At 34.3% G+C, this 26,292-nt stretch overlaps 1 protein-coding gene across 9 annotated transcripts in view; it reads left to right on the forward strand.

The window, feature by feature from the left end:
- Ascc3 (activating signal cointegrator 1 complex subunit 3) overlaps nt 1-26,292 on the forward strand; it is a 357,473-nt gene that overhangs the window by 147,623 nt on the left and 183,558 nt on the right. For all 9 annotated transcript variants that reach the window (XM_074077814.1, XM_074077822.1, XM_074077820.1 and 6 more), the window contains one exon: nt 21,708-21,842. In XM_074077814.1, coding sequence (XP_073933915.1) covers nt 21,708-21,842 — 135 coding nt within the window. The remainder of the gene's footprint in view (nt 1-21,707; nt 21,843-26,292) is intronic.

The raw sequence follows: 26,292 nt of genomic DNA on the forward strand, positions 1-26,292 counted from the left end.
ATGTCTCTATATGTATGTATTTATATCTATTTACATCTATCTATCATCTATCAATATATTTGATCATTCAGTTATGGTTTTAACTAACTGCACATTTAGTGTATTTAAGAAATTTCTTTATTAAGAAAACTGTTTTATTGCCTTTTGAATATACCTTAGCACTTAGTATACAGTAGTAAGAAAGACGTAAATCAGTCTATTCTATTCCAAGAAGATGAATGGAATTTTTCCCCAGAACCACCTCATTTCACCCTCGCTCCTCCAGTTTAAAAAAAAAAAAATACCTTCAGTGAATACTTCTGCCTTCAAGTTTTTTTAGATTTCTCCCTACTTTGATTTTCCTAAGTACTTTGATTTTATCAGAACAGCCACTTTTCAGATCAGTATTAAGAAGATTGAAACATGTATAAAATTATGACTCTCAGGCAACTAAGCAGTATTCATGCTAAAAATTAACAATTTCCTCTTAACTATACAAATGAATTCATTTTATGCCTCCACATTTGTGTTAACTTCAAACGCCATGCTGACATTCTCTGATCATACTATTACATGGGTTTCAGTATACCCATCATCTAAACTTGTGTACTCGTGTACTTAATGGATTTTATGTGCAGCTTTGCCTTAAAAGTATTAAAACAGTAGGAGGCAGTTGTGTTCCACTCAGGCATGTGTGATGACAGATGGAGAAAAGCTTTTCATGTTGATTTTTCAACAGTCCTACTCTGCAAGACTTCAAGTTCTTCTTAGCTACTGGGAAATTAAAAGTTGGCAATTCAGCCTTTAATTTTGATCCATCTGCTCAAACTAATGAGACATCTCATTTGTAAGCTTCTCTTTGTGTTATCAAATGCAAGTACAGCTTTATCATTTCTGTTAGTAATTCCCCTCCTCCTGTGTAGCTTGCAGAATGGGAAAATAATTGATGCCTTAACTCTATTGAGATTATTCTTGTTACACAAGCTTTGCTACAGTGATAGGAAAAGAAATTAGGAACGTCCTCATATTATAACATATTTAGTAAGTTAGCTTGGTTTTCTTAACTGTCAAAAAAAAAAAAACCTTGAGATCCTGATTTAATAGCTTCTTACTCAAAACCTACCTGCAATTTAAGGAACAAAAGGCTTCATAGTATTCAACAGGAAAAAAGACCTAATCATTTGATTTATGCTAGACACTAGCCTTTACTTAGTTGTGTGATTTATAATCTCTTCTCTCATTATTTGTAAGTTTTTTGTCATTTCTTATTCTAATCAGAAACTACCTTTAAATTGACTAATAATTATAGATTTTTACTATCTGAAGGTAATTGTTTTTCTTTCTTAACATTATTTCTCAGGTTATGTGAAAGAAAATAATTATGTACAATCAAAACAAATTCTCCCATGCTAATTCTAATAATTGAAATTTCCATTGACACTTTTGCCTGAATAAGTTTTTATCCTACAGATGCAAGCATCTCTCATTCTTGGTACCAATGCTTCTGTCAAATCAAATTTATCTAATATGACTTATATTTCTGAATTATTTGAATTATTATTATTATTATTGTTTGTTTTTGATGGCATTGGGGTTTAAAATCAGGGGCTCTTACTTACCAGGCAGCCCTCTTCCACTTGAGCCATGCTCCCATCCCTTTATTGCTTTACTTGTTTTTCAGTAAGGTCTCGTTTTTTTTCTGGGTTGCAATCCTCATATGTATGCCTCCCATGTAGGTCAGTACATAGGCATGTACTCCCACACCCCTGCACCTTGATTTATTTTTTTTAATTATTTGTTGTTCCTGCAACTTCATGAAGCATAATCCCAATGGTATATGAAAACAAGAATCCTAAGGAAATATTTAATCATCAGGACAAGAACTAAAGACATTTCTCCTTCATCTTTAGCACTAAAAGTTGTAATACTAATAGAAATATTTCCAGGGTTTTTAACTGTAAGAAAACCTAAAGGAACAATTACTAAACCTCTAGCCTTGAAACCCTTGAAACCTATTCCCTGCACACACAAAAAAAGGGTCTGCTGAGTGTTTTATCAAATTAAAATTTCTTTATCCTCCATATTTCACAGGTAAAAGTTTTTGGTACTGTTGAATTCTCTATTTCACTTTTCAATTAGGATTACTAGTATTTGCTTAGAACTTTTTCTTTTAATATTTGTATATAAGATAAGGATTTCTTCAGTATATCTGCATACAACTGATATGCAAAAATAGTTGATATTTTTCCTTATGCACTTCTCTTTCATTAATAGAGTTCCTTTCTGAAGATGCAGAAGATAGGCATTGAGGCTATTCATTTACCTAATAATTTAACAGTAATTTAGAATTTGTATTAATTGTACACAGGGGTTTCATTGTGATATTTCCATATAGGTGAGGTGCTTATAATAAAGTGATGAAGCTGGACATGGTGGTTCACATCTGTAATCACAGTTATTTGGGAGGCAGAGACCGGGAGGGTGTTGGTTCAAAGCCAACCTAGGCAAAAAGTTAGCAAGACCCCATGTCAACAAACAAGCTGGGTATGAGAGTACATGCCTGTAATCCCAGCTACATGAGAGGCATAGGTAGGAGGTTTGCAGCTTCAGGCTGTCCCCAGGCAGTCAAAGGTGTGAGACCCTATCTGAAAATAACTAAAGCAAAAAGGGCTGGGTCTTAAGTGGTAGAGCACTTGTATACAAAGCACAAAGTCCTCAGTTCAAACTCCAGTCATCCAAACAATAATAATTTTAAAAAGGATATACAGTTGGAAGTGCGTGAACTTCCCATTTTGGTCAGATGCCAAGTAGTTGTGAGTTGACATGAACAGTTGGTTTAAGCGAAGACCAAGAGAATATCACTGTCATGAAGGAATTTCCAGTACAGTATTATGAAAATTTGTCAATAATAATTTAACCAAAAATTTACTAGTTAGATTTTGAAAACTGGCCATTATGCTTTAAGAGCAATAACATCTTAGCGCTGTCAGCTGTTAGATTGTTTCTGGTGTCCATATGTTGTATATTTGGGATGCTAATAAATTCACCTTTTCAGCTGAGGTTGAAGGTGAGCAAGACCTGTTCTACTAATTCTTTTTGTGTAGAGTGCTATTTTATCACTGATTATTGAGCTTTCCTTCCTCTCTGGTATTAAGTGACTTAGATAAATACTTGTCTCTTCTCTCTAACTAGAAACTTTAGTCAGTTTAAATGATACTGTTTCATGTGGATATGTTTCCAAGCTGAAGCTGTGTGCAGTCTTTAAAGAGGGTGAATGTGAATATCTTCAGAAAGACACCAAAGATTATTTTTTTATTTCTAATATTTTACCTCTTTTGGCAATACTGGGCTTGAGTTCAAGGCCTCAGACTTGCTAGGCAGGGATGCTACCACTTGAGCCACTCCGCCAGACTTTTTTACTTCAATTATTTTTCAGGTAGGGTCTCTCACTTTTATACAGAGCCTGCCTCAGACCATTCTCCTACCCCTGCCTCCAGGTAGCTAGGATCACAGGCATGCTGCATTTATTTTTTTGTCCTACATAATTATTTGAAGAAGCATTCACATTTAAACAATGGAGAAATGAATTGATTTTTGAGATGACAAAATCATCTATGTTTCTTTAAAAGAAAATCCAGGGGACATGCATTATTTATGCTACTATGCTATTAGAATGATCTAAAAGTATGGTGACCCCATCCTTAACCCTGGGCAACCACTACTCTAGTCTCTGTTCTGTAATTTTATCACTTTAAGAATGTTATATAAGTGGAACCATAGTGTATGTAATCTTTTGAGATCGATGGACTTTTTCATTTACATTGTTCTCTGGACGTTCATCCAGGTTGTGTACATATCAGTATTTAGTTCTTTATAATTGCTTAGTAGTCGTCTCCAAAAAGAGACTGTGTGAGGGTGGAGGGAGAGAAATCAGCATTTTGTATCACAAAATGTATCACAGTTTGTTTATTCATCTTTAGATTGTCTTCATTTTGGATTATGTGAATAAAGCTGATATAAATATTTATGCATGAAAAGTAAAAGTATGGTGGCAAACATGATCACATGTGCATAACAGGAACATGTGAAATTGTGTTGTCATAGTTGGTATGCTTTTCAGCCTTTCAAGGACCAACGCCAATGGTGATTAGCAGATTTTAAGTATCAACCTCACGTTCTTAATAACAAGGTTTATTTTTAAGGCAAAATTTCCTAATGACCTGATCTCATAGTTGAGAATAGAATAATCAAGAGATTACCTTTCTTCTAAAAGTTTTAGAAGTGGAAATATGTGCAAACTGCTGATTTCTTTCCCCCAGCCCCGCACAGTCTCATTTTTAGAGACTGAGTCTCAGTGTGTTGTTAGGTTAGTCTCACACTCTTGGGCTCAAGTTACCCACCTCCTTAGTCTCATGAAAGGCTGGAACTACAGGTATATGCTACCTTTCTTTACATAGCTCTTGTAATACAAAGCTCTTCTTTTTTTTTCTATATCCTCTAATCTCTTTGACATTCTTTTGGGGTTTTCTTTGCAGCCTTTTCCTCCCCTATCTGGCTCGGTCCTACATCCTTTTTACATTTACTGCTCTTATAGTTTCATTCTAATTCAGTTATGATCGTTGTAGAAATAACACATGCATTTAAATTCCCTCTTTTCTGAACTCTAGACCAATATTATCTATGTTGCCTTTCCCCTTAGGTATCTCAAGTACAGTATGTCTGAATCACATTCAAAATATTCCCTCTGAACCAGGGATTTTCCACTATTTTTTGGTTCAGTGAGATTTTGTTCTGGAAGTGAAAAACTTAAAGATCATCCTAGTCAACTCTACCTCCGTCTCATTTGTGCTCTTTCTAATGCCTATTTTACCTCCTAAGTATCTCTCACATACGGCCATTTTTCTCCATCTCCTCATTCTCCTGCACGATTACAACCATCACCTAGTCCAAGCAACCATCAGGCATTCAGGTATATTCTAGCCACGTCCCAGCTGGTAGATGGGATGCATCCATTCTGGCCCTCTTCTAGCTGCTCTGTGTGCTGAAGCTACTAGAATGATTCAGCATCCATTCTGGCCCTCTTCTAGCTGCTCTGTGTGCTGAAGCTACTAGAATGATTCTTGCAAAACACAGCTGCAATGTGTGTGACGTTATAATTCCTAAAGCTCTTTCAGAAGCTCCTAGGGGTTCCCATAGTGTTTGGCCATTCCCGCCTTCCAGCTTCATCAGACGCCTCTCCCTCACTTCCACTCTTCACCTCCCATGCCATCTTTTCTCTCTTATTGTAGTGGCACTTGTTCACTTACCTCTAGACTTTTGCACAACTTGTTTCCTCTGCTCCACATTTTATTCTCTTTGCTTAGTTTTCCTCTACTAAATCCTTTAGATTCTATCTCTCTATGAGAAGCCCTCTTTTTTAAATTCCCTGACTTTTTTGCCTCAGTATTGTGAATTGTGTATAGCACTGTGTATCTTCTTCATATAATACATATAGCTAAGTTTTACACGTTTCCTAGCTTTGTTTTTTTAATAATGTCTCTCTTCCTAGTAGGATCATAAGTCCCATTAGGAAAGTTGCTAATCTCTGGATATTGTTCACCATTGTGTTCTCATGGCCTCACCAGTACCTGGTGCACAACCAGTGCTCTGCTAGTGTTTGATGAGTAAATGAACAGGAGGCAAGATAGTTTTAAGTCTGAACTTATTCTTACAGGATTAAGGGCAAAAGAAGTCTGTGGAAAATCAACAAGATAATCCTTAGTTCCATGATAAGCTGAATATTGAGACTGAGGAGAGAAGAACCTAAAAATGTGGAACAATACTAGGGTGGCTTTGATTTTTTCTGGCTTAAGGAATTTAGTTTTCCCCTGTGGGCTATGAAGAACAACAAAAAAATGTGACTATTACTATTCCCCTTAAAAATGTTTCAGTATTTAAATTTGCTCATTATTATTTCATCTAGTCCTTTCCATTAGAAGTATTAAATTATCTCATTTCTCCTAATTTAAGATACCATCTAACATAGCTATTTTTGATAGTTTTGTCATTTTTGCCACAAGTTATTTTAAGTTAATATCTTGTTTCTTTCTTTTATTTCCATTCATTAAGTCCTTTAGGAGCTACTTTTGGACCATTTAAAAATTACATTTGTAAAAGAGCAGAGAGAGTTTAACTTTTTCTGAACTATAGTTTTATGAGAGCAGTCAATTATAATCCTAAAATTTTATATACAAAAGTTTCCATTATTTTTTATTGTTTATTCATTTATTCATATGTGCATACATTGTTTGGGTCACTTCTCCCCCTGCTCCCCATCCCCCTCCCCCTCTCCCCACTCCACTCACTTCCAGCAGATCCTGTTCTGCCCTCTTCTCCAGTTTTGTTGAAGAGAACACATAAGCAATAATAAGAAAGACATAGCATTTTTGCTAGCTTGAGATAAAAATAGCTGTACAGAGAGATTCCTAACATTGTTTCCATGCACATGTGTGTTACAACACACTTTGGTTCATCTCTACCAGACCTCCTCACTACTTCCCACTCACCTTCCCATAGGGACCTCTCTCAGTTTAAGATTACTTTATTAGCTCCTCTACAGTGGACACATCAAACACTTTCAAGTTTTAGGTTTCCTTCCCTTTCCCTATTCCTCCTGTACACGTTCTCCTCTTAGCATGTGACCCATGTCTAATAATATTACTGTAATGGTTTCAGGTCTATAATCTACATACAAGGGAGAACATACGATTTTTGGCCTTCTGAGCCTGGCTAACTTTTCTTAAGATGATATTCCCCAGCTCTTTTATTAACCATAGTGTTGTTCTCATTTTAAAAGGAATGGTTTTTAACAAGGAATATTAATTTTACATTTTCCTTCATTGCTGTTAATATCACTTGTCCTCTGAAGCTACTGAACCCATATAATATAACAAGTAAGTCAATGCAAAGATGTAAAAAGAAAGCTAATGTATTTCTATCCCCATGAAGTACATTGAATTTTCTTTTGGCACATGTAGACAGGTACAAGCATATACATACATTTAGGCATTTGCTCTTTTAAAATGGCCTTTAAACCATTATTTAGTAAGTTCTGAAATTACAGCACAAATTGACGGAGTACTATGGAACAGTTTCTCTCAAAATGCTGTTTAGGAATTGTTTTTTTCACTTGATAGGTAGAGATCAAGACTGGGCAAAAAGTTAGTGAGACTCTATCTCAACCAATAAGCTTGGTGTGGTGTTGTGCACCTGTCATCTCAGCTATGGGAGAGACCTAAATAGGAGGATCCTGGTCACAGGCCAGCCTGGGCATAATCTTGATACCCTATTTGAAAACTAATTAAAGCAAAAAGGGATGGGGCATGGATCAAGTGGTAGAGTGAATACCTAGCAAGTGCGAGGTCCTGAGTTCCAACCCCAGGACCACCCTCTCAACTCCCTGCCCCCAGTTTTGTTTGTTTGTTTTTTTTTTTTTTTTTGGAGACGCAGTTCCTTTATGTCGTCCAGGTTGACTTCATACTCTCCATTTTCCTTCCTGAACCTTCCAAGTGAATGCTAGCATTCCAGGTATTTGTGATTACGCCCAGCTGATGTTTATGAATTTTGAGGCTACAAATTCAGTTTCTTTAGTATCTTTATATACACCCCAGATATTTTCCCAGCATTTGTTGGTAATAGCATGTGATTAGGGAAATTTTTCTATAGACTTCTAAGACAGCTAGCTGTAAGTTGTCATGGGAAAATTCCTTCCATTACAATTCTATATTGTTGAAATATAGAATTGGGTAGTACTCAAACAGCATTTGACTACTTATGATCATTTTTCTGGTTTCTATAAAGCCATAGCCAGTTCTCTGAACTGCTATTCAAAATATGTTACATTAAATGTCAGAAGTTAATTCCATACTTGTTTATATATTTTATAGAACATTATATATTTTATAGAACAAATCCCTTTGTTAGCTGGTTTCTACCTGATATTTGGACTTACATGGTAATATATTTGATAAGTGATACTACCCTACCTGTCACTAAGTCAGCTTACCTTAGACTGACTTCATTGTACACACATATACACAAGCTAACCACTTGGTTTAGGGGACAGACCTTGTATTTATTCATAGAGTATCTTGTGTTGCTTCTTCCTAGCTCCACATAGGACAGTATGGTGGGAGTGAGCTTCCTAAATGTATAAAAGTTGCACCACAAGTAATATGTAAAATTATGAAACTCTGAGCTTCTATAGGAGCTGTGGGCACAAGTAGAAAAAAGAAAGAAGTAGGCTGACTGATCTGCCTGAGGATTTTATCTTTTACTCTTGGAATGTAAACGACTGCCTGCTAAGCAAAGTACTGGAGCATTTACTCCACAATGTAAGCATTTGCCTCCTTGGGACATATGAAGAGTCTCCAGGCTTTTTTAACTGTAAAATTAGAGAAAATGACTCTGGAGGAGTAGAGACGTTCTGTCTTTATAGTGCTATAGTTTACATTATTTAGAAAGTTCTGACCATGTAGGAACACCAACTTCTTTAGGGAGGATTGTCTTTCAGGTAGCCCAAAAAAGTATCTGGAAAGGACATGTTACCCTTCTCACCCATCTCAGTAAGCTAGTAAGCTGGTTTTTTGTTTTAAATTAGGGAAAGACCTAAGTTTTATTTTGTTTTGTTGTTTTTATAGCTATACCCACATTGCATGCTGCCTCCAATATTTCTTTTCTCTTATTTTCAGTCTCATATTTTGTACTATTCCATTTATCTAGTTTTTTACCTGTATTTTCAAAATCATATGGAAAAGCAAAATAAATTTAAATGACTTCGTGGATGGCCAAATGGCAATGTGCCTCTTTTTTTTTTTTTTTTTTTTTTTTTTTTTTTGCTGTTGGTGTGTGTTCTATAATTACCTCAACTGTGGGTTTACTAATAACTCATTTTTCTTGTTTGTTTTTTTGTCTTTTATAATGAAGAAGGTTGATTAAAGAGTTTAATACAGATTTATGAATAATTGAGCTTTTAGTCATTTGTGTTTATGAACGTGGCCTAAAACCCTGAAGGCAACAGTCAAAAGCCCATCTAAAAGGAATTATAATTTTCTGAATTTCCTTTTTAGCAGTCTAGTCTTAATTAGTCTGGTTAAGTTAATTTAGAGTGTATTAACTTAGTAGGACTTCTTCTACTGAACTAATTAAGAAAATAAGGTTTACCTTTCCTTGAAGAATCACTGGATGCATGTCATTTGAGAAAAGTACAGTTGAGTGTTCAAGAATCATAGTGATTATTGACTGTGCTGATAGAGGTCTTAAAAATACATTTTTGTTGTTATTTTCCTGAAATCAGATTCAATCCAGAACATCTTTTAATATTCAAAAATAATAAGCATCCAAGTCCAGTGGCATCTGTAGCAATGAAATTGTTACCAGCTTGCTCACTAATGAATTTTATTTCCAAGTTATAGAGTAGCTGCTCTTGCTTTGCTTAATTTGCTCTTCATAGTAGATACTGTTATTCTGTGGCTATCAATAACTAAAGTCAATGAAATTTTGTACTGTTGTGGAGGTCAGTAAAATGTTTTTCTGTGTGATACTTTAATATATTAAAGAATTTTTAATTGTGTTTATTAGTCTTTATTGTGTTGATCTAGGTTTATAATGAATTATATGTGTCTAAGTTTGTATTGTCAGTACTAACTCATAGTTTGAGTCACAGCACTCAAGTTTTAGTCATATTTTTGAACATGAAAGCCTGAGTTAGAGAAATTTAGGATTTTAAAACTGGTATACTATTTTTCCTTCATCACGAAGTTAGTCATTACAGGTCTTTTGGCTTCAACATATATTTCTTAACTTTCACTTAAAAGTATGTGTGGCTTTATGAATTTTTTCTAATTAATAATGCATTTAATCTACATCACTGCAGTCCAGCTGCAGCAGGGGCTCCAACTCTGATCTTGGGTGCTCGGGCAGCAAATAACGACATGAACTTGGGGTTGTGCCGGGCAGCAATGGCTCAGTTTATTTTCTCAAGAGAGTATTTTAGCAGTGCAGAAAAGCAGGAAAGAGTATGTGGCAGTCCCCAGGTCTCCCTTGAGCTCTGTACTGGGATCGGCTGTCAGGTTGCCATGGCTACAAGCCCAAGTGCAGAACATCATGTTCTCAGGACTGGGTCTTCCTGGTCCCACGCAGAGAGAGAACAGGGGAGTTCAGCAACTGTCCTCTTGGACTGTTGCAATCTCTCTTAGGGCTGTTGCACAAAAGCTACACTGACTCCGCTCCTTTCCAAGAGGCTTTGGGGGTCCCAAGAGTTTCCCACACTACATAATGAAATTTTAAAGTAGAAATAGATTTCTAGATGTATGCTTTTATAAAGAACTGAGAGTGGTTCATAATTTGGGTTCTCTTTTGGTTGTCTATTTGTCTCATTAAGAGTAGGGTGAATAGAATGCCAAATATACACTCTACTATATTTCCTTTGGGCATAGGAACTATATTTGAGTCATTGATTTTCATTCTAACTATTGATCAGAGTGGAAGTTGTTATAAAGACTAAACTAAGTCAATATTAGCAATGTTTAGCAAATATTTACTGAATACCAGTGTGTGCCAGAGACTGTGTTAAAGGCAAGAAGCAGAAACATTCCCTGCATAAGTATTGCTTGTAATTTGATGATGGAAATAAAATTCATCAAATAATTATGCACACAGTATAAATGTACAGATTTGATAAATGATGTTTTCAAAGGGAAAGTATACATTACTAGAAAACACAGAATAGTGATAGTAAAGCCTTTACTCCTCCTTTAGCTTTGAAGAAATTTGTATTCTTTCTCAGTTTTCCTTGATAATTTTTTTCTGATCAATTTGAAACATTTCACTTGGAATAATTTGAATACTATTTATTTATCAGGCAGGCAATCTCTCAAGATTACACATATGTAAAATAATCCTATATCACTAGTTTTTAAACTGTACTGCCTACCATAAATCAGTCCTTAGCCTACCTTTCTCCTTCATCATTTTCTATGATAGTTCTTACCGAATATTTTAAGTTTGTAGCTTACTAATTTATGTTTATTATCTTTGTCCTCTAGAATGAGGGTAGTTAGCTCTGTTTTATTTATTGCTTGAATATCTAGAATAATACCTATATTAGCTTCCCATCACTTATAATGAAATACCTGAGATAATTAACTTAGTAAAGTTCTATTTTGGCTTACAATTTTTAAGGTTCCAGTCCACAATTGACTGGGCTGGTTGCTTTGGGCCTGTGGTGAGGCAACACATCATACCAGCCAGCAGGGCAAGACTGTTTCTTTCATGGCTAGGAAAAAAAATAGGAAGGGGCCAAGGCTCCATAAATCCAGTCATGGCAAGAGTCCAATGACCTGAACACCTCCCATAAGGCTCCACCTCCCATTAGTGCCAGCCTGGACCTTTCCGGGGTATTCAAGATCAAAACCATACTATTTGTTGAATAAATGATCACATTTATCTTTTATACACAGTATAAGTTAATCTTTAAAATATCAACTTGTCAAATTGAATATACTAGATTCAAGATTTGCTTCCCAATGTGAAGGACTTTATACCCCAGTAAAGCAAAGGTATTTTAAAATTTAGCATATCAGAACTATGTAGGGCTATTTTCATCTTTAATTGATGAAATCATCACCAAAAAGTTTACAGTAAGGAAAATCATCCTTATACCAAATTCAGCCTTTTGACAGCAACTCCTGTGTGCTTTCTACCTGGGCTCATGGATAGCTGCTTGATATACCAGGCCATATGTAATTCATTGTACTTAACTTACTCTGCTCATGACTTTGTTACTAAGAAGTACCTCAAAATATAGTCTTGCTTATGTGCTGAAGTGATTACTATTAGACCATACAAAGTTTCAAAACAAGCTGTTAGGTACTCTCTCTGTTTTCTAAATAAGATTTATTCATGAATTTCCTTATGTTACTGGAATTAGATTTATTTAAAATTTCTTTTGTGAGCATCAGACCACACAGGTAATAGGTTCACACTTAATGAAAATTGTATTTCCATTCTTCATAGTGCCAGAGAATAGGCACTGTGGGAATGTTTTTCCCTTTTTGAAGTTTTTTCTTAATTTTTTATTATTCTTTTAATGGGGCATATTATATTTATAAAAGTGCTTACAATATACCTTAGTCAAATTTCACTCCCTCCATTACTCTCCTTTATCCTTTTTTTGATAATTGGATTTTGATATAATTTCAAGACTAAACAGTTTACAAGAATGCTCCAAAAAACACTCTTTACCCTACAGTCATCCTACTTATACTTTGCACCATTTGCTTTATATTGTGTGTGTGTGTGGATACTGTGCTTCTTTCTGCCTAAATATTTGTGTATGAAATTTCTAAGAACAAAAGTAGTCTCAACATGTCCATAGCACAACTGGCAAAATTAAAAACAATATTTTTTTTGCCATATTGGAGTTTGAATGTAGGGCTCCATACTTGCTAGGCAGGTGCTCTAGTGCTTGACCCATGTTTCCAGCGATAGGGTCTTGCTTTTTGCCTGAGCCAGCCTGGACCACAATTCTATTTTATGCTTCCTACTGTCACTTGGATGATAGGCACTCACCACCGCAACCAGCTTTTTTGTTGAGATGGGGTCTCACAAACATTTTGGCCCAGGCTCGCCTGGAACTACAGTTGTCCCTGTATCAGCCTCCTGCATAGTTTTGGGTGACTGGTGTGTATTTATTGCGATGGGGTCTCATGAACTATTTTCCTGAGCTTGCTGAGATCCCCCTGATCTCAGCTTTTGTACTGGCTAGGATTATAGGCATAAGCCACCTGGTGCTCAGATACAAAATAAAAGTTTACTATTGATATAATACTCGTATTTTGTCAATTGTCCCAATAATATGTTTCTACAGTGCTAAATATTTATAGCATAACAGTTGTTATTTTAACCATTTTAAAGTATACACTTCTATAGTATTAATTATATTCATAATGTACAACTTGTATTACTATTTCCATTTTTTATCATCCACCCAAAACTCTGTGCCCATTAAACAATAACTCTCTATCCCTCCTCCCTGTCCCCAACTCCTGGCAACCTATACTCTACTTTGTTTCTCTATGAATTTGCCTATTCTAGGCTTTTCATGGAATCACATAATACTTGTCTTTTTGTGTCTGATTTATTTTAATTAGCATAATGTTTCCAAAGTTCATGCATGTTATAACATACATCACAACTTCGGTTCTTTTAAATAATAATACATTGTATGCATGCACTGTGTTTTATTTGCCTTTTTTTCTATTGATTAACACTAAGGTTGTTCATGCTTTTTGACCATTGTTGATAAGGTTCTATGAATATTTATGTACAAGTGTTCTTTTGGATACCCGTTTTTAAGTTCTTTTGGATATTTACCTAGGAATGGAATTGCTAGTTCAAGGTAATTCTTTGTAACTTATCGCAAAAATGCCGAACTGTTTTGACAACAGCTGTACCAGTTTATATTTTTTTCAGCAATGAGAGTTTCAATTTCTCCACACCCTTGACAATACTTTTTTTCCTTTTCCTTTTTTAAAATATCACAGTTGGTGTGAAGTTGTGTAGGTCATAGTGGTTTTGGTTTTATTTCTTTAATGAGGTTAAGCACCTTTTTATGTGCTTATTATGGGCCATTTGTACTATATACCTCCCTTGGGAAAGTGTTTATTCAATTTCTTTAAGCTCCATTGAGGTTTTTTTTTTTTAAGCTTATTGTCATTCAGGAGTTATTTTAGGGGTTACTTACATGTTTTGGACATTAAATTCTTACCTCACATATGATCTGATTTTCTGTAAGCATCTTTTCATTACCTCAGTAGTGTCTTTCTTTTTAATTGTTGTACTGGGTATACACTGTGACATTTACAAAAATTCTTAAAATATATCATAGTTGAATTCATCCCCTCCATCTTCCTCCTTTATCTCTTTACCCCCCATTCCTGGAATAGTTTCAGTAGGTCTCATTTTTCCATTTTCATACATGTGTACACAATATTTGCACCATATTCACCCTCCCAACACCCTTTGCTTATATCCTCCCCCTCCCACTGGTAACACCCCCCCGAGACAGGACTTGTTTTGCCTCCCTGTTTTCCATTTTTAAAGAAAAAAATGACATTTTTGTTTGTTTGAAATAACTACACAGGGTGTTTCATTGTGACATTTTCATGTATATATTATAACCCTTAATTGGTTTGTCCCCTCTATTTTTGTCCTTTCTACTTTAGTTCCCTTCTTATGGTGATGTCAACAGGTTTAAAAATTCTATATTCATTTTTGTATAGGAAGTACATCAATAGTGCCTTTGATGCCCAAAAGGTTTTACCTTAATGAAATACAATTTTTCTATTTCTGTTGTGTTATTTGTGCTTTGTTATCATATTGAAGAAATCGCTGTCAAATTTGAGGCCATGAAGATTTTCTCCTGTTTTCTTCTATGAGTTATATAATTTTAGCTCTGAAATTTAGGTCCTTGATCCAGTTTGAATATGTTTGTAAATAGCATAAGGAATGGGTCCAGCTTCATTCTTTTGCATGTGGACATTGTTTTGCCAGTACCATTTGTTGAAGAGATTGTTTTCCTCATGCGTACTGTGTCAAAAAAAATGACATATGTTACCTATCACCAAGAGTAGTGGGAACTCCATTAAGCTGCCTTCATTGCCTTGTTGACATGTTCCCATCATTTTTGAGGCTCTTCCTTCCTTTGGGGTTCTTCTAGGCTCATCTTGCAAACATTTTTTAAGTTGAAGAGTGGTATTCTGAAACTAATGCAACTTTTATTTTTTAAATGACAATTTCATTGATTTTTTTCCTCAAAAATATAATCCAGAGAAAATGGAAAGAGATGATGAGATTTTAGCATATTCAACCTTTTATCCAAAAGGAAATAGTTTTAAAGAGTCTCTTTCCATTGGAAGAGTTCTTCCTACAGCAATTACTTCTAGAGTGTTCCAAGGTGCTATGGTGTGCCAGAGGAGTAGTCATGCCGTTGGGAGTGAGAGATGAACTATTTGGAAAGAAGAAAAGAGATTTGGATCTATCAGATCTACATTAGTTGCTTTGTCTGTTGTTTAATTTTTGTTTTTATTTTATTGAGCTGCTGCAAAGAGTTTGTGGGAAAAGTTTCACAGCCAAAAAAGTTTTAAAAATACTGCCCTGAAGCATTAGTTTTTCATAATATGCATAGGATTAGTAGTTTCTGTTCTATGGTGAAATCAATTTAAAGTTTCTTAAAAAGTGACCATTTGGACTTCCACTTTGTCATGTATGCATTAGACCAAGTAAACCAGAGCTGTCCTTTATGGCCTTGAACACTAGTTCTGATGCCAGTTAGATATACTGGGAGAATGCTAATTTGATATGCTAATTAACATACTGGAAGTTTTCAAACATAATATCTGTATTTACCAGGCAACTATGCCTCCTCCACTCCCTCAAATTAGGTACATAGTCAAGTATTTGCATATATGATGACACACCTGTAAATGAAAATGCTTTATCAACTCTGTAAACTAGTGCCAAAAAATAGAGCTGACTTTCCACACAGTTTGCTTACCACAGTATATGATTTTCCCTCACCAGTTGTGAATTCTTTGCTTACAGAGGTTTTCTCAGTTCATGCCATCAGCACTCTACAAGCCAAGAATTATAACCTTTGATTTGTTGATTTGAGCAAATGTCTTTTATATTTTAAAAGATAACACAATTCAGCTAGTTATTTAAAATTTTTTAAATTTATTTTTGGTGGTACTGAGGCTTGAACTGAGGGTCTCACATTTGGTAGGCCGGTGCTCTATCACTTGAGCCACTTCGCCATCCCTTTTTTGTGTTGGGTATTTTCAAGATAGGGTCTTATGAACTACCTGCCAGCTGGCTTCAAACCACAATCCTCCTGATCTCTGCCTCCTGAGTAGCTAGAATTACAGGTGTGAGCCACTAGTGCCTGGCTTTAAATACTTTTTAATATAAATAACAGTTGTGGGCGTATCACAAACTTATAGACATCAAGTATATAAAGAAAAATACTATATAAATAATATTATTATATACATATGAATATCTTAAATTCATAAGTATTATATCATAATTCATAAGTATTTGAATTATTGCCAAAAGTACTATTGAGATACATTGTTTACTTGAAAATTAAAATGGATAATTTTATTTTTTCCTAAAATTGTAGTCTGTGCTCCATAAATCATATTTTTAAATCTTTTGGCCAGGTCTCTAATGATTTTACTTTGCATGAAAAATATTTTAAAGACAGCATTTAATAGACCCATCGTATTTATTTTGTTATTGCATCTATTAAAGTATTGTTGATCCAGTTGAATTGCTTATTTATAGATTGGAAAACAAAGCTTAATATGGTACTGTAGTCAGACATCTAATAACTTTGGAACTGAGACCAGATTCTTGGACCCCTCACTTCCCTTTCAGTGTATCTCTATCTCCTGTACCAACTTATGTTTTTAACTTAACCCATTATTGCCCTGAAAAAAGAATTAGCCAATATGTTTATAAATTCCAATTAAAAAGTCTATGACCTAAGGAAAAGTCAGTAGCATCACAATAATTTTTTGTGATGAGGTCCTTTTTAAAAATGTGATATTTTAAGAAAACATGATCTTTCAGTTAAATTTTGTTAAATTTTTTTTAAAAATTGGATGAATTTTTAAAAATTAGTCTTTCTTAAGTAATTAGAATTGATGCTCAAATTCATACATCTTGTTAGTGTTCAAAGAGTATAAAGAGGGCTGAGGCTATATCTCAGTAGTAGAGCACTTGCCTATCATGTAAAAGACCCTGGGTTCAATCCCGAGCATCACACACACACACACACACACACACACACACACACACAATAAAGACCTAAGGGTCCAACCATGAAAAAATCATTTATAAGATAAAAATACTGAGAACTGTGTTCAAGGAAGAGGAGTCATACCTGAGATCTGATGTCAGTTTTAAAAATATTTTAAGAATTGTTATGAGTAAAAAGAAGTAGCATTTGTTTCCTGTTCCTACAGAGGGCAGTGTTAGTCTAGGCTCTAATGAGTGCAATACACAGGAAGCAGATTAAAGATGAATGTAAGAGAAATCTCTGTAAAATATTAAATTTTTTTTCTACCAGATGTACTACCTTTTATGTGCCCAGTTTCTTCTTTGTAAATTATTTTGTATTTCTTCAACAGCCTTGCAAAGCAGGTACTGTTGTCTCCATTTTACTGACAAAAACTGTAGCCCAGCTTAACTTGCCCAACTTTACCTAGTATTATAATGCTGAGTCATGATTCAAACAAAAGTCCCTTGATTCTTAAACACTTCTAATGTGCAAAATAAGTCGCTATGTTGTTTAAATTAGTCTGACATAAGATCAAGAATTTGTTGAGTTAGTCTATATTGGCAAATTTTTCAAAAATATTAGTTTGATCATTAACTTTGTATAGGTAATTATGAGCAAGTGAAATTAACATTCTTGATTATGTTTATTTCTTTTATATGTTACAAAAACTGAATGAAAATTTTAGTATTTTCTATGCTTAAGTAAACCTTTTTCAATAGCATATACAAAATTGATATTTATGCTTTAAATATAATAAATGGGTTGCAAAAAGTGAATTCAAGTCTCAGGTTAATTGAATGTATAAATGTATGTGGTATATATATAAAACAGGGCCTGCTTAAAAATGTATAATGTATTCAAGCACCAACTGGACTGCATAAGAAATATTACCTCTAAAAGACATATGTTTGCTTAAGTTAAAGAAAATATTTTTGGTAAAGGGAAAATGCATTCAAATATTTAATATCTTTACAACAATAGTTGCTAACCTACTTTTTCTGTATTTTTGGTGTCCTTAGTATTTCACACTAGATGCTGAAATATAACCATCTTATGGTTCTAATGCTGATAAATGGTTAATTGATTGTAAGGTAATTTTTTTCAGTTAGCTTAACCAGCAATATCATGATGCATAATTCTTTTGCTATCATGATGCATAATTTATACTGTGTCCTGGATTTTTTAAATTATATATTTGTTAGATTTTGGAAGACATAAAGTACTGTGGATTTTTTTTATAATGAGATATTGAGGTTAATTCTCCCTACATCTCAAACATATAAACTAATAAATATTAAAATAATTTCTTCAGAGAAATCAGTGAGGAAAATATCTCACATTTGGTGTAGTGCCCTAAATGTAATTCAATAATGATAACCAAATCTATTTATCACTTAAAAGCTCAGGTTTCTTGTGAAGAAATTCAGATTCAGTCCAGGCCTGGCTCAGAGTGCTGGGGGTAGAACTAATTACACAGCTTGGAGCTGCAGAACCACTTCCCTTTCTGTTGATTACTTTTCCTGGCTCATTTACATAATTTAATGCATGAAGACTGATCAGTGAATTACACAGTTTTCTTAGATTGGGAGGAAAGGATAAATTAACGCTATTTGAGTTAGTGTATATTTTTATGGTATTTCTAATAGGGTCTAACCAGGTCTTTAAAGAAAAAATAATGTGCTTTAGAAATTTAGAAATTCGATTGTCAGGAGTGTCTAATAATAAATGCTAGTTGTTGAATGTTAAATGTTATGCTAATAATTATTGAAAACATTATTTTAAAATTATAATTTAATCCCTGTTTTAGTAATAATAATTTTATTGATATAATCCATGTATAGTAATAGCAATTTTCTACCTTTACCAGATATAAGAATGCTTTTTAAAATAAACTTTTTCAAAAGTTTACTTTTTGGGCTGGAAGCATGACTCAAGTGGTAATAAATTAGAGCCCCTGCTTTGCAGGTGCAAAGTCCTGAGTTCAAGTCCTAGTACCATAAAAAATGTATTACTTACTAACATGTATGATTACACATATTAACCGATTTCATTGTGATGTTTCCAGACATGCATACTGCCTGCACTGACCACATTCAACCTCTTTTATCCATCCCCCTCCCTTCTACCATTACACTTCCCATCTTCTAGTACTCACTATATTCAGGTCAACATTTTAGCTTCCACATATGAGAGAGAACATGTTGTACTTGTCTTTCTGTATTTGACTTATTTCTCTTAATATAATGTCCTCCTGTTCTATCCATCTTGCGGCAAAAGAGGAGATCCATTCTTTTCATGGCTTAATAGTATTCCATTGCGTATACATCCCATATTTTCATTATCCATTCACCCACTGCTGGGCACTTAGGTTGATTCCATAACTTAGCTATTGGAAATAGTCTATTGCAATAGACATGGGCATGCAGCTATCTCTGGTGTGATGATTTCATTTCCTTTGAATATATTCCAAGAAATGGGATAGCTGGATCATATGATAGATCAATTTGTAAAATTTTACTAGTATATGTTAATTATGCAAAGGGGTTTCTTTATATTTCCCTACTTACTTATATTATACTTTGATCAAATTCACCCCCTTTATTACTCTTTCATATGCTTCACTATCTTCCTTTATTTTACAGTTTTTAGTGGGTCTCCTTATGCTGGTTTCATACATATGTGTCATGTACTTCAAACATATTTACTCTCTGTCCTTTCCTTTACCCTTCCCTCTCCTGTTGATTTCACTCCCACACACACAGTCATGTCACATTATTGTTAAGGTCTGCATTCCACATAGGAGAGATTATGTGATGTTTCTCTTTTTGAGCTTGTCTTCGTTCTCAGATGACATAATTATATTCTTTTTCTGTTTGAATAGTACTCCATTGTGTATATATACGTCATTTTTTTAATCCGTTCATTGATTATTGGGCAAATAGTCTGATTCCATACTATTGTGAATAGTAATGCAATAGACATGGGTGTGCAGGCATCTCTATCGTATGTTGACTTCTCCTTCCAACATATGCCCAAAAGTGGTATAGCAGAGTCATAAAATAGTTCTTTTTTTTTTTAATTGTTATTACTGGGACATTGTGGCATTTACAAAAGTTCTTACAATATAGTTCTATTTTTAGAAAGCTTCTTACTGATTTCCATACTGGCTACACTTACTTTTTATGATTTCGGGTTTTTGTTTGTTTGTTTGTTTGTTTGTTCGTTTGTTTTATTTGAGTCAGGATCTCACTGAATAGCTAAATAGCTCAGGCTCACCTGTAACTCACTATGTAGGTCTCCAATTTACAATCCTGCCTCAGTCTCCTCAGTACTGAGATTACAGATTTGTACCAATACCTGTGGCTTATTTTTACTTGTTTGAAGAACTTCATGTTATTCTTCATAATAGCTATTGCTAATGTCCATTCCCACCAGGAATGTGTAAGAGTTCTTTTTCCTCCTTGACAAGTTTATAACTGTTAGCTTTCCATTATTACCACAAAATACCTGAGATAATTAAAAAGAGGAAGTGTTTATTTTGGTTCATAGTTATAGAGGTTTCACCCCATGCTTGGCAGGTTACGTTGTTTTGGGGCCAGTGACAACGCAGAATCATGCATGTGATTGAGCAAAGCTGCTCAACTCATGGTGCCTTAGAAGGAAAAAGAGAGGATGAGAACAGCATTCCACATTCCCCTCTGAGGTCTTACCTATACTGATGTAGAACTTCTCACTAGTTCCCACTTCTTAAAGTTTCCACCACCTCCCAATAGTGCCACATGGAGACTAAGACTTTAATGAATGGATTTTGGGGAAACATTTAAAATCCAAACTATAGCATTCCACTCCTGGCCCTTAAAGGCTCATGTCTACCTCACCATGCAAAATACATTTACTCCTCCAAGAATCCTCAACATTTTAACCTTTCCAGTGTTGCTCAAAAATTCAAGTCCAAACTTCAAGTTTCAAGACAAACTCAACTGGGAGGCCCTGTTTTTTGTTTTGTTTTGTTTAAAAAAAAAAAAGAACAAAGCAACAATAATTTTTAAAAAAAAGGTATAAATTTTCAAAATAAAATAGCACAAGTAAACATCCCCATCTTAAAAGAGAAGAATAGGAAAATAGTATGGAGGGATCAGACCAAAGCAAGATAGAAGCTAACAGGACAAACATCAAATCCTATGTCTTCACAGTTGGCATCCAGTGCACACTGTGGTAGGGTGTGGGTTCCCATTGGGCAACCTCACCTTCCTATGGTTTTGCTGGTTGAAGCTTACTTGGCCACTCTTTTGACTGGCCTTGCATGCTGTCTGCAGCTTCTCCAGGCAGGGACACTCAGCAGGAGTGTGAATGCAACCTAAGAGAATGAAATAAGGAGTGATAAGTAGTCTGCATTTGCTGCCTATTAGTGTGTACCTTCTCTTCTCTTCACTGTGTCCTCCTCTACAGTTACCTCAACCTCACCCCTCCCAAATTTTTACTAGGATAAAAGTTTGTCCTTTCATATGGATAAGTTATCGTTTTCAATTTTTATATAATGTGAATAAACACGTGATGAATCATGTCTTCAAGTGAAAAATGCATAAATTATGCTTCAAACTTTATAGAATACATTTGTTAGCATATTTATAGGCTAATAATAAATAGTTGTTATTAAATTTTATTTATCTTTCCTTTATCCTATATACACTCTTTTCTAAAATAAGGAAGTGTTGAAGAGTTCGTAAGTTGGAGATTCTGTTCTGAGAATTAATAATTGCTTCTATAGAATGATTTCCATGCTAGTATTATGCTGCCATTTAATTAATTGGAATTTTAAATAAACTACTTTTCTTCATTTTAGGTGATGGTGTTTGTACATGCTCGAAATGCCACTGTAAAAACAGCTATGTCTCTTATAGAAAGAGCAAAAAATTGTGGCCAGATCTTCTGCTTTTTACCTATCCAAGGACCTGAGTATGGACATGCAGAAAAACAGGTAGGATACAAATGACAGCAAGAGGACAAATACTAAAGCACACAGTGCTGGTGTAGTACCTACACAAGATACTTTACATATAAAAGATCCACCATTTACCATTTCTAAGAAATTAATTTTACAGATTTTCTAATTTTTTTGACCAATGATCTTTTAAAAGGTCTCACTGCATGATGTATTCTCTTATCACTTTTGTCCACACAGTTATAATCAATGTGCTTAATCTGCTTTTATAAATACAGTTAAAGGGCTGGCGGCATGGCTCATTGCAGTAGAGTGCTTGCTTAAAAAGTGTGTAGCCCTGAGTTCAAACCACAGTACAGCCAAAAAAAAGAAAAAAAAAAATATATATATATCCCTTTGTTTATATATATATATATATATAATATAAACATATGTAGTTAAAATACATATAGTATATATATATAGTTAATATATATATAATTAAAATATGAAACAGTTAAATTTCATAAAATGTTAATATCTATTGGGTTTATTTTTATTCCTTTAAAGAGTTAATAAATATTTTTTGAATTTGTAAGTTTTAACTTCTAAGGTTAATATTGGCAGATAAAACCTAAATAAACAAAAGATCTTTTTAAGAATATAAAGGAATCCTGAGACCAAAAGCTTTGAAAGTCCCCTGCCTTATTACTCATAGGCCCGCAGGACTGAGGAGCCTTGGGGTCACTGGCGTCCCTATTATAGACACAGAACCTCAGACCCTCTGCAGGCCTGCCAGTCAGAATGTGCATTTATCTAGATTGCCAGATCATTTTAATTAATTTGAGTATTGATAGTATCTTAAGCTTTGTGGATTTTATTTAATTATATCAATTCATTAATAATTTCCCTCAATTTTCAGCAAACTGCCAACGGCAGCCCTGTTTTTGTGATTAAAGTTTTATTAGAACACAGTCAGATCCATTCCTCTACTATGTATGGGTGCTTTCTTGCCCTGTAGGAGAAGAATTAAGTAGTTGTGACAGACTATGTTACTCTCTCTTTGCAGAAAAGGTGTGCTGACCCTAACTTAAAACTGTGAAAATACATTTTAAATTAAAAAGTCCATTGACATAAAGTGATAGCAACTTCAACCTTTATATTTGTTACATAAGATTTAACTGACTGTTTACTGAACAGCTGCCAGACATTGTGCTCTGTACTTTCATTTCTTTTTGTTTGTTTGTTTTCCTTTTTTTTTTTTTTATTTTTGGTAAAACTGATGTTTCATCTCAGGGCTTTATGCACTGCACTTTCAAATGTATTGTCTTACTAAAAATGTATTTGATTATCATGACTGCACTGTAAATTTTGCCATTTTATTTTGGCATTTAAATTGTGTAATAAGCTGATGGTAGTTGTTTTGAATATCAAATTATCTTTCAGTTTAGCACTACAAAATTCATTTTTTTTCACTTTGTTAAATTTTCTATTATATAACACTTATTTTACAGCTTTGTATTCTTCCATTTATTTATCAGTCATGAATTTATAGGAATCTTTGAAAGTCAGCTTGCTATTCATGAGTCTTGTTTCAGATCTTTGGAAATATAAAACAACTCTATTATATTTTAAAGCAAAGCCTTGAGAGCCACCTTGTGGATTTCTGGTTACTTCCTACCTCAATTCTGAGAGCTATTGCTATTTTGCATAATTCATGTGTATTATTTAATTATTACATTGATGTTTAACATCTATGGATTGCTTACTAATGCCAGGTATTGTTTTCATTGCTTTATATAACTTATTCAAATCCTCACAACAACCATGCTATAATTTGTACTATCATTATTCCTTTTATATGACATATCTTAACTAATTCAAATGTAGCATGAAAGAGTATATAGCATATAGTTAAAATTTATACAGAGAAAGTGTTACATTATGTTCATTTAAGGACGTCACCAAACACAAATTCATACGCCACTATACCATAACAGAAATTAGAATTCAAAATTTTCATACAGTTGAGTAGATTTGAAAAGTTCCTACTGTCTTTTGTCCTTTTATTATACTTGATTTTTATCCTGGTCCAACAATTATTGGATTTTTTTTAACAAGAATGAATTCCACACACATTTATTGAATACATGTTTTCAAGGAACGCTGTCCTCTTTATCATTATGTGCCCAGCCGTTGATGTATTTGTCTGACAGGAGGTGCCCCAAATTACTTTTTCTTTACTTTTATTCCTATAAAGCAGACATCATAATAGATATTTTCACTTCAGTCTTCTCATTTGATCTGCATCGCTATTCTGTCATTTAAAGATTGTTATCCCCACTTTGCAGGTAAAGAAACTGAAACTGAGAAAGTAAATGATTTTTACCAGTCTCTTCCATCTAATATGTAGTGGAGCATGATTTGAACCAGTCTGACTCCCTATTCTACCTTTTCCACTGTACTGGGCCCAACTTGTTCAAAAACAAACAGATTGCATTCAATCTGGAACTTTCAAAAGCCTTTAGGACATAAGTCTTTTTTTTCCTTTTTCTTTTTTCAATAAAAGAAAAGAATATTTCTCAATCTGACTATATCCTTTACTTCTCTCTTTAGAGATTTTTTGCAAAGTGAACTGCTTCAAGGTGCATATTATGATAAAACATAAGATAACTTTTCTGAGTGTTTTCATAACTCTAGAATTTAAGAAAATGCTTTTAGTGCTAGCTATGTATTTCTTATTTCTCAAAGTGCCTTTTGAACTTGCATGGTATTAACTATCTAACAATTCCAAGGAAGCTGTGGTTGTGATAGTAGAAGATACTTCTTCCCATGTTTTTGAAAAATAAGAAATGAAGTACTCAAAACATTAAAATAAAATTAGGAGGTAAATTTCCTGTGGTAGTGCACAGAAATTTATCCTCATGTCTCCTATTAATGGAAATATAGCTAAGTCCCTTCTGTACCACAGTGATACTTTAATCCTACGAGTGTAATGTAACCATCTCAATTCTTGACTAACAAAGTAAGGCCTCTAAAAGTGTATCTTTTCCATCTTATCAGTTCAATATAACTTTATTTGCATATAATAAATCTCCACAAAGAAATCCTCATCTCTCCCCTCACCTTGTATATGTCTGTGTGTGATGTGTGAATGAGTGTAACAGTGCTATTCCCATGCCACAACTGAACACAAAATTTGTCTCTCTAATAAAGTAGCAGTTTTACTTAAGATGCTCATACCATTCCCATGTTTAATATCAGAGTCGCCCCTGGATGAAGAACCACCTATATTTCCAAATTGTCCACTGAAACAAGAAGGTAGAGAGAGAAACATGAAATGCTCCAAGAGTAGCTGAAGCTATGGAGAATGAGCCTGGGGCACCCCTTGGAGTAAGGCAGTGTCTCAGGAATTTCACAAAGGTCCATAGGAAGAGGACAGATTAACAAGAAACTCCATGGCTTCAACTTAAACATCTACCCATTCTGAAATTTACTTTCTCCTTTATCAAAAGAATAACCATGGGGCATATATAATACCTATTCCAGTGGTTTTGTATAAGAAATAAATGATGTATAAAATTATATTAGAAAATGTTAAGAGTTTACATATTTCTATTCTTTTTTTTTAGTTTCATACTATTTATTAAGCAGTGGTTCAAAACAATGATATTTTTGTTCTGAAAATTGGATATACCTATTCTGTCATTTGCTTTTCAACAGTTTTGAGTAAGTTTGCATGCCTGCATATCACACTGGTAAAAAGAAAATTGTATCATTTCTTTCTCTCTGAACAGCATTTAGATTGATTTTATCAATCTTTTTTTTCTGTATTTTTTTATTCATTTATTCACATCTGTATACATTGTTTGGGTCATTTCTCCTTCCAGCCCCTGCCCTCACCTTCTCCACCCCTCACCCCTCCCTTCCAGGCAGAACATGTTCTACACTTTTCTCCAGTTCCGTTGAAGAGTAGAAATAAGCAATAATAAGAAAAACATAGCATTTTTGCGAGGTGAGATAAGGACAGCTATACAGAGCGATTCCTAGCATTACTTTCATGTACAAATGTGTTACAACCCAGGTCGATTCATCCTAACTAATCTTTACACTGGTTCCTGATCCTCTTCTCGTGTTGCCCTCTGTTGCTTTAAGGTTTCTGTATTAATTCCTCTGGAGTGGAGACATCAAAAGCTTTCATGTTTTGGGTTTTCTATCTAACCCTGTACCTCCCGTATATGTTCTCCCCTTGTCATGTAACCCAGGTCCTACAACATTGCTGTATTTGCCCTAGATCTAAAGACTGCATATGAGGGAGAACAGACAATTTTTGGTCTTTTGAATCTGGTTAACCTCACTCAGAATGATGTTCTCCAGTTCTAGTCAAAGGCTTTTTCTGCATCTATTGACATGATCAATTGGTTTTTGCCTTTGCTTCTATTACGGTGCTGTATTACATTTATAGATTTGCGTATGTTGAACCACCCCTGCATCCCTGGGATGAAGC

Source organism: Castor canadensis, chromosome 1, assembly GCF_047511655.1.
Source record: "Castor canadensis chromosome 1, mCasCan1.hap1v2, whole genome shotgun sequence".
Taxonomy (NCBI): Eukaryota; Metazoa; Chordata; class Mammalia; order Rodentia; family Castoridae; genus Castor; species Castor canadensis.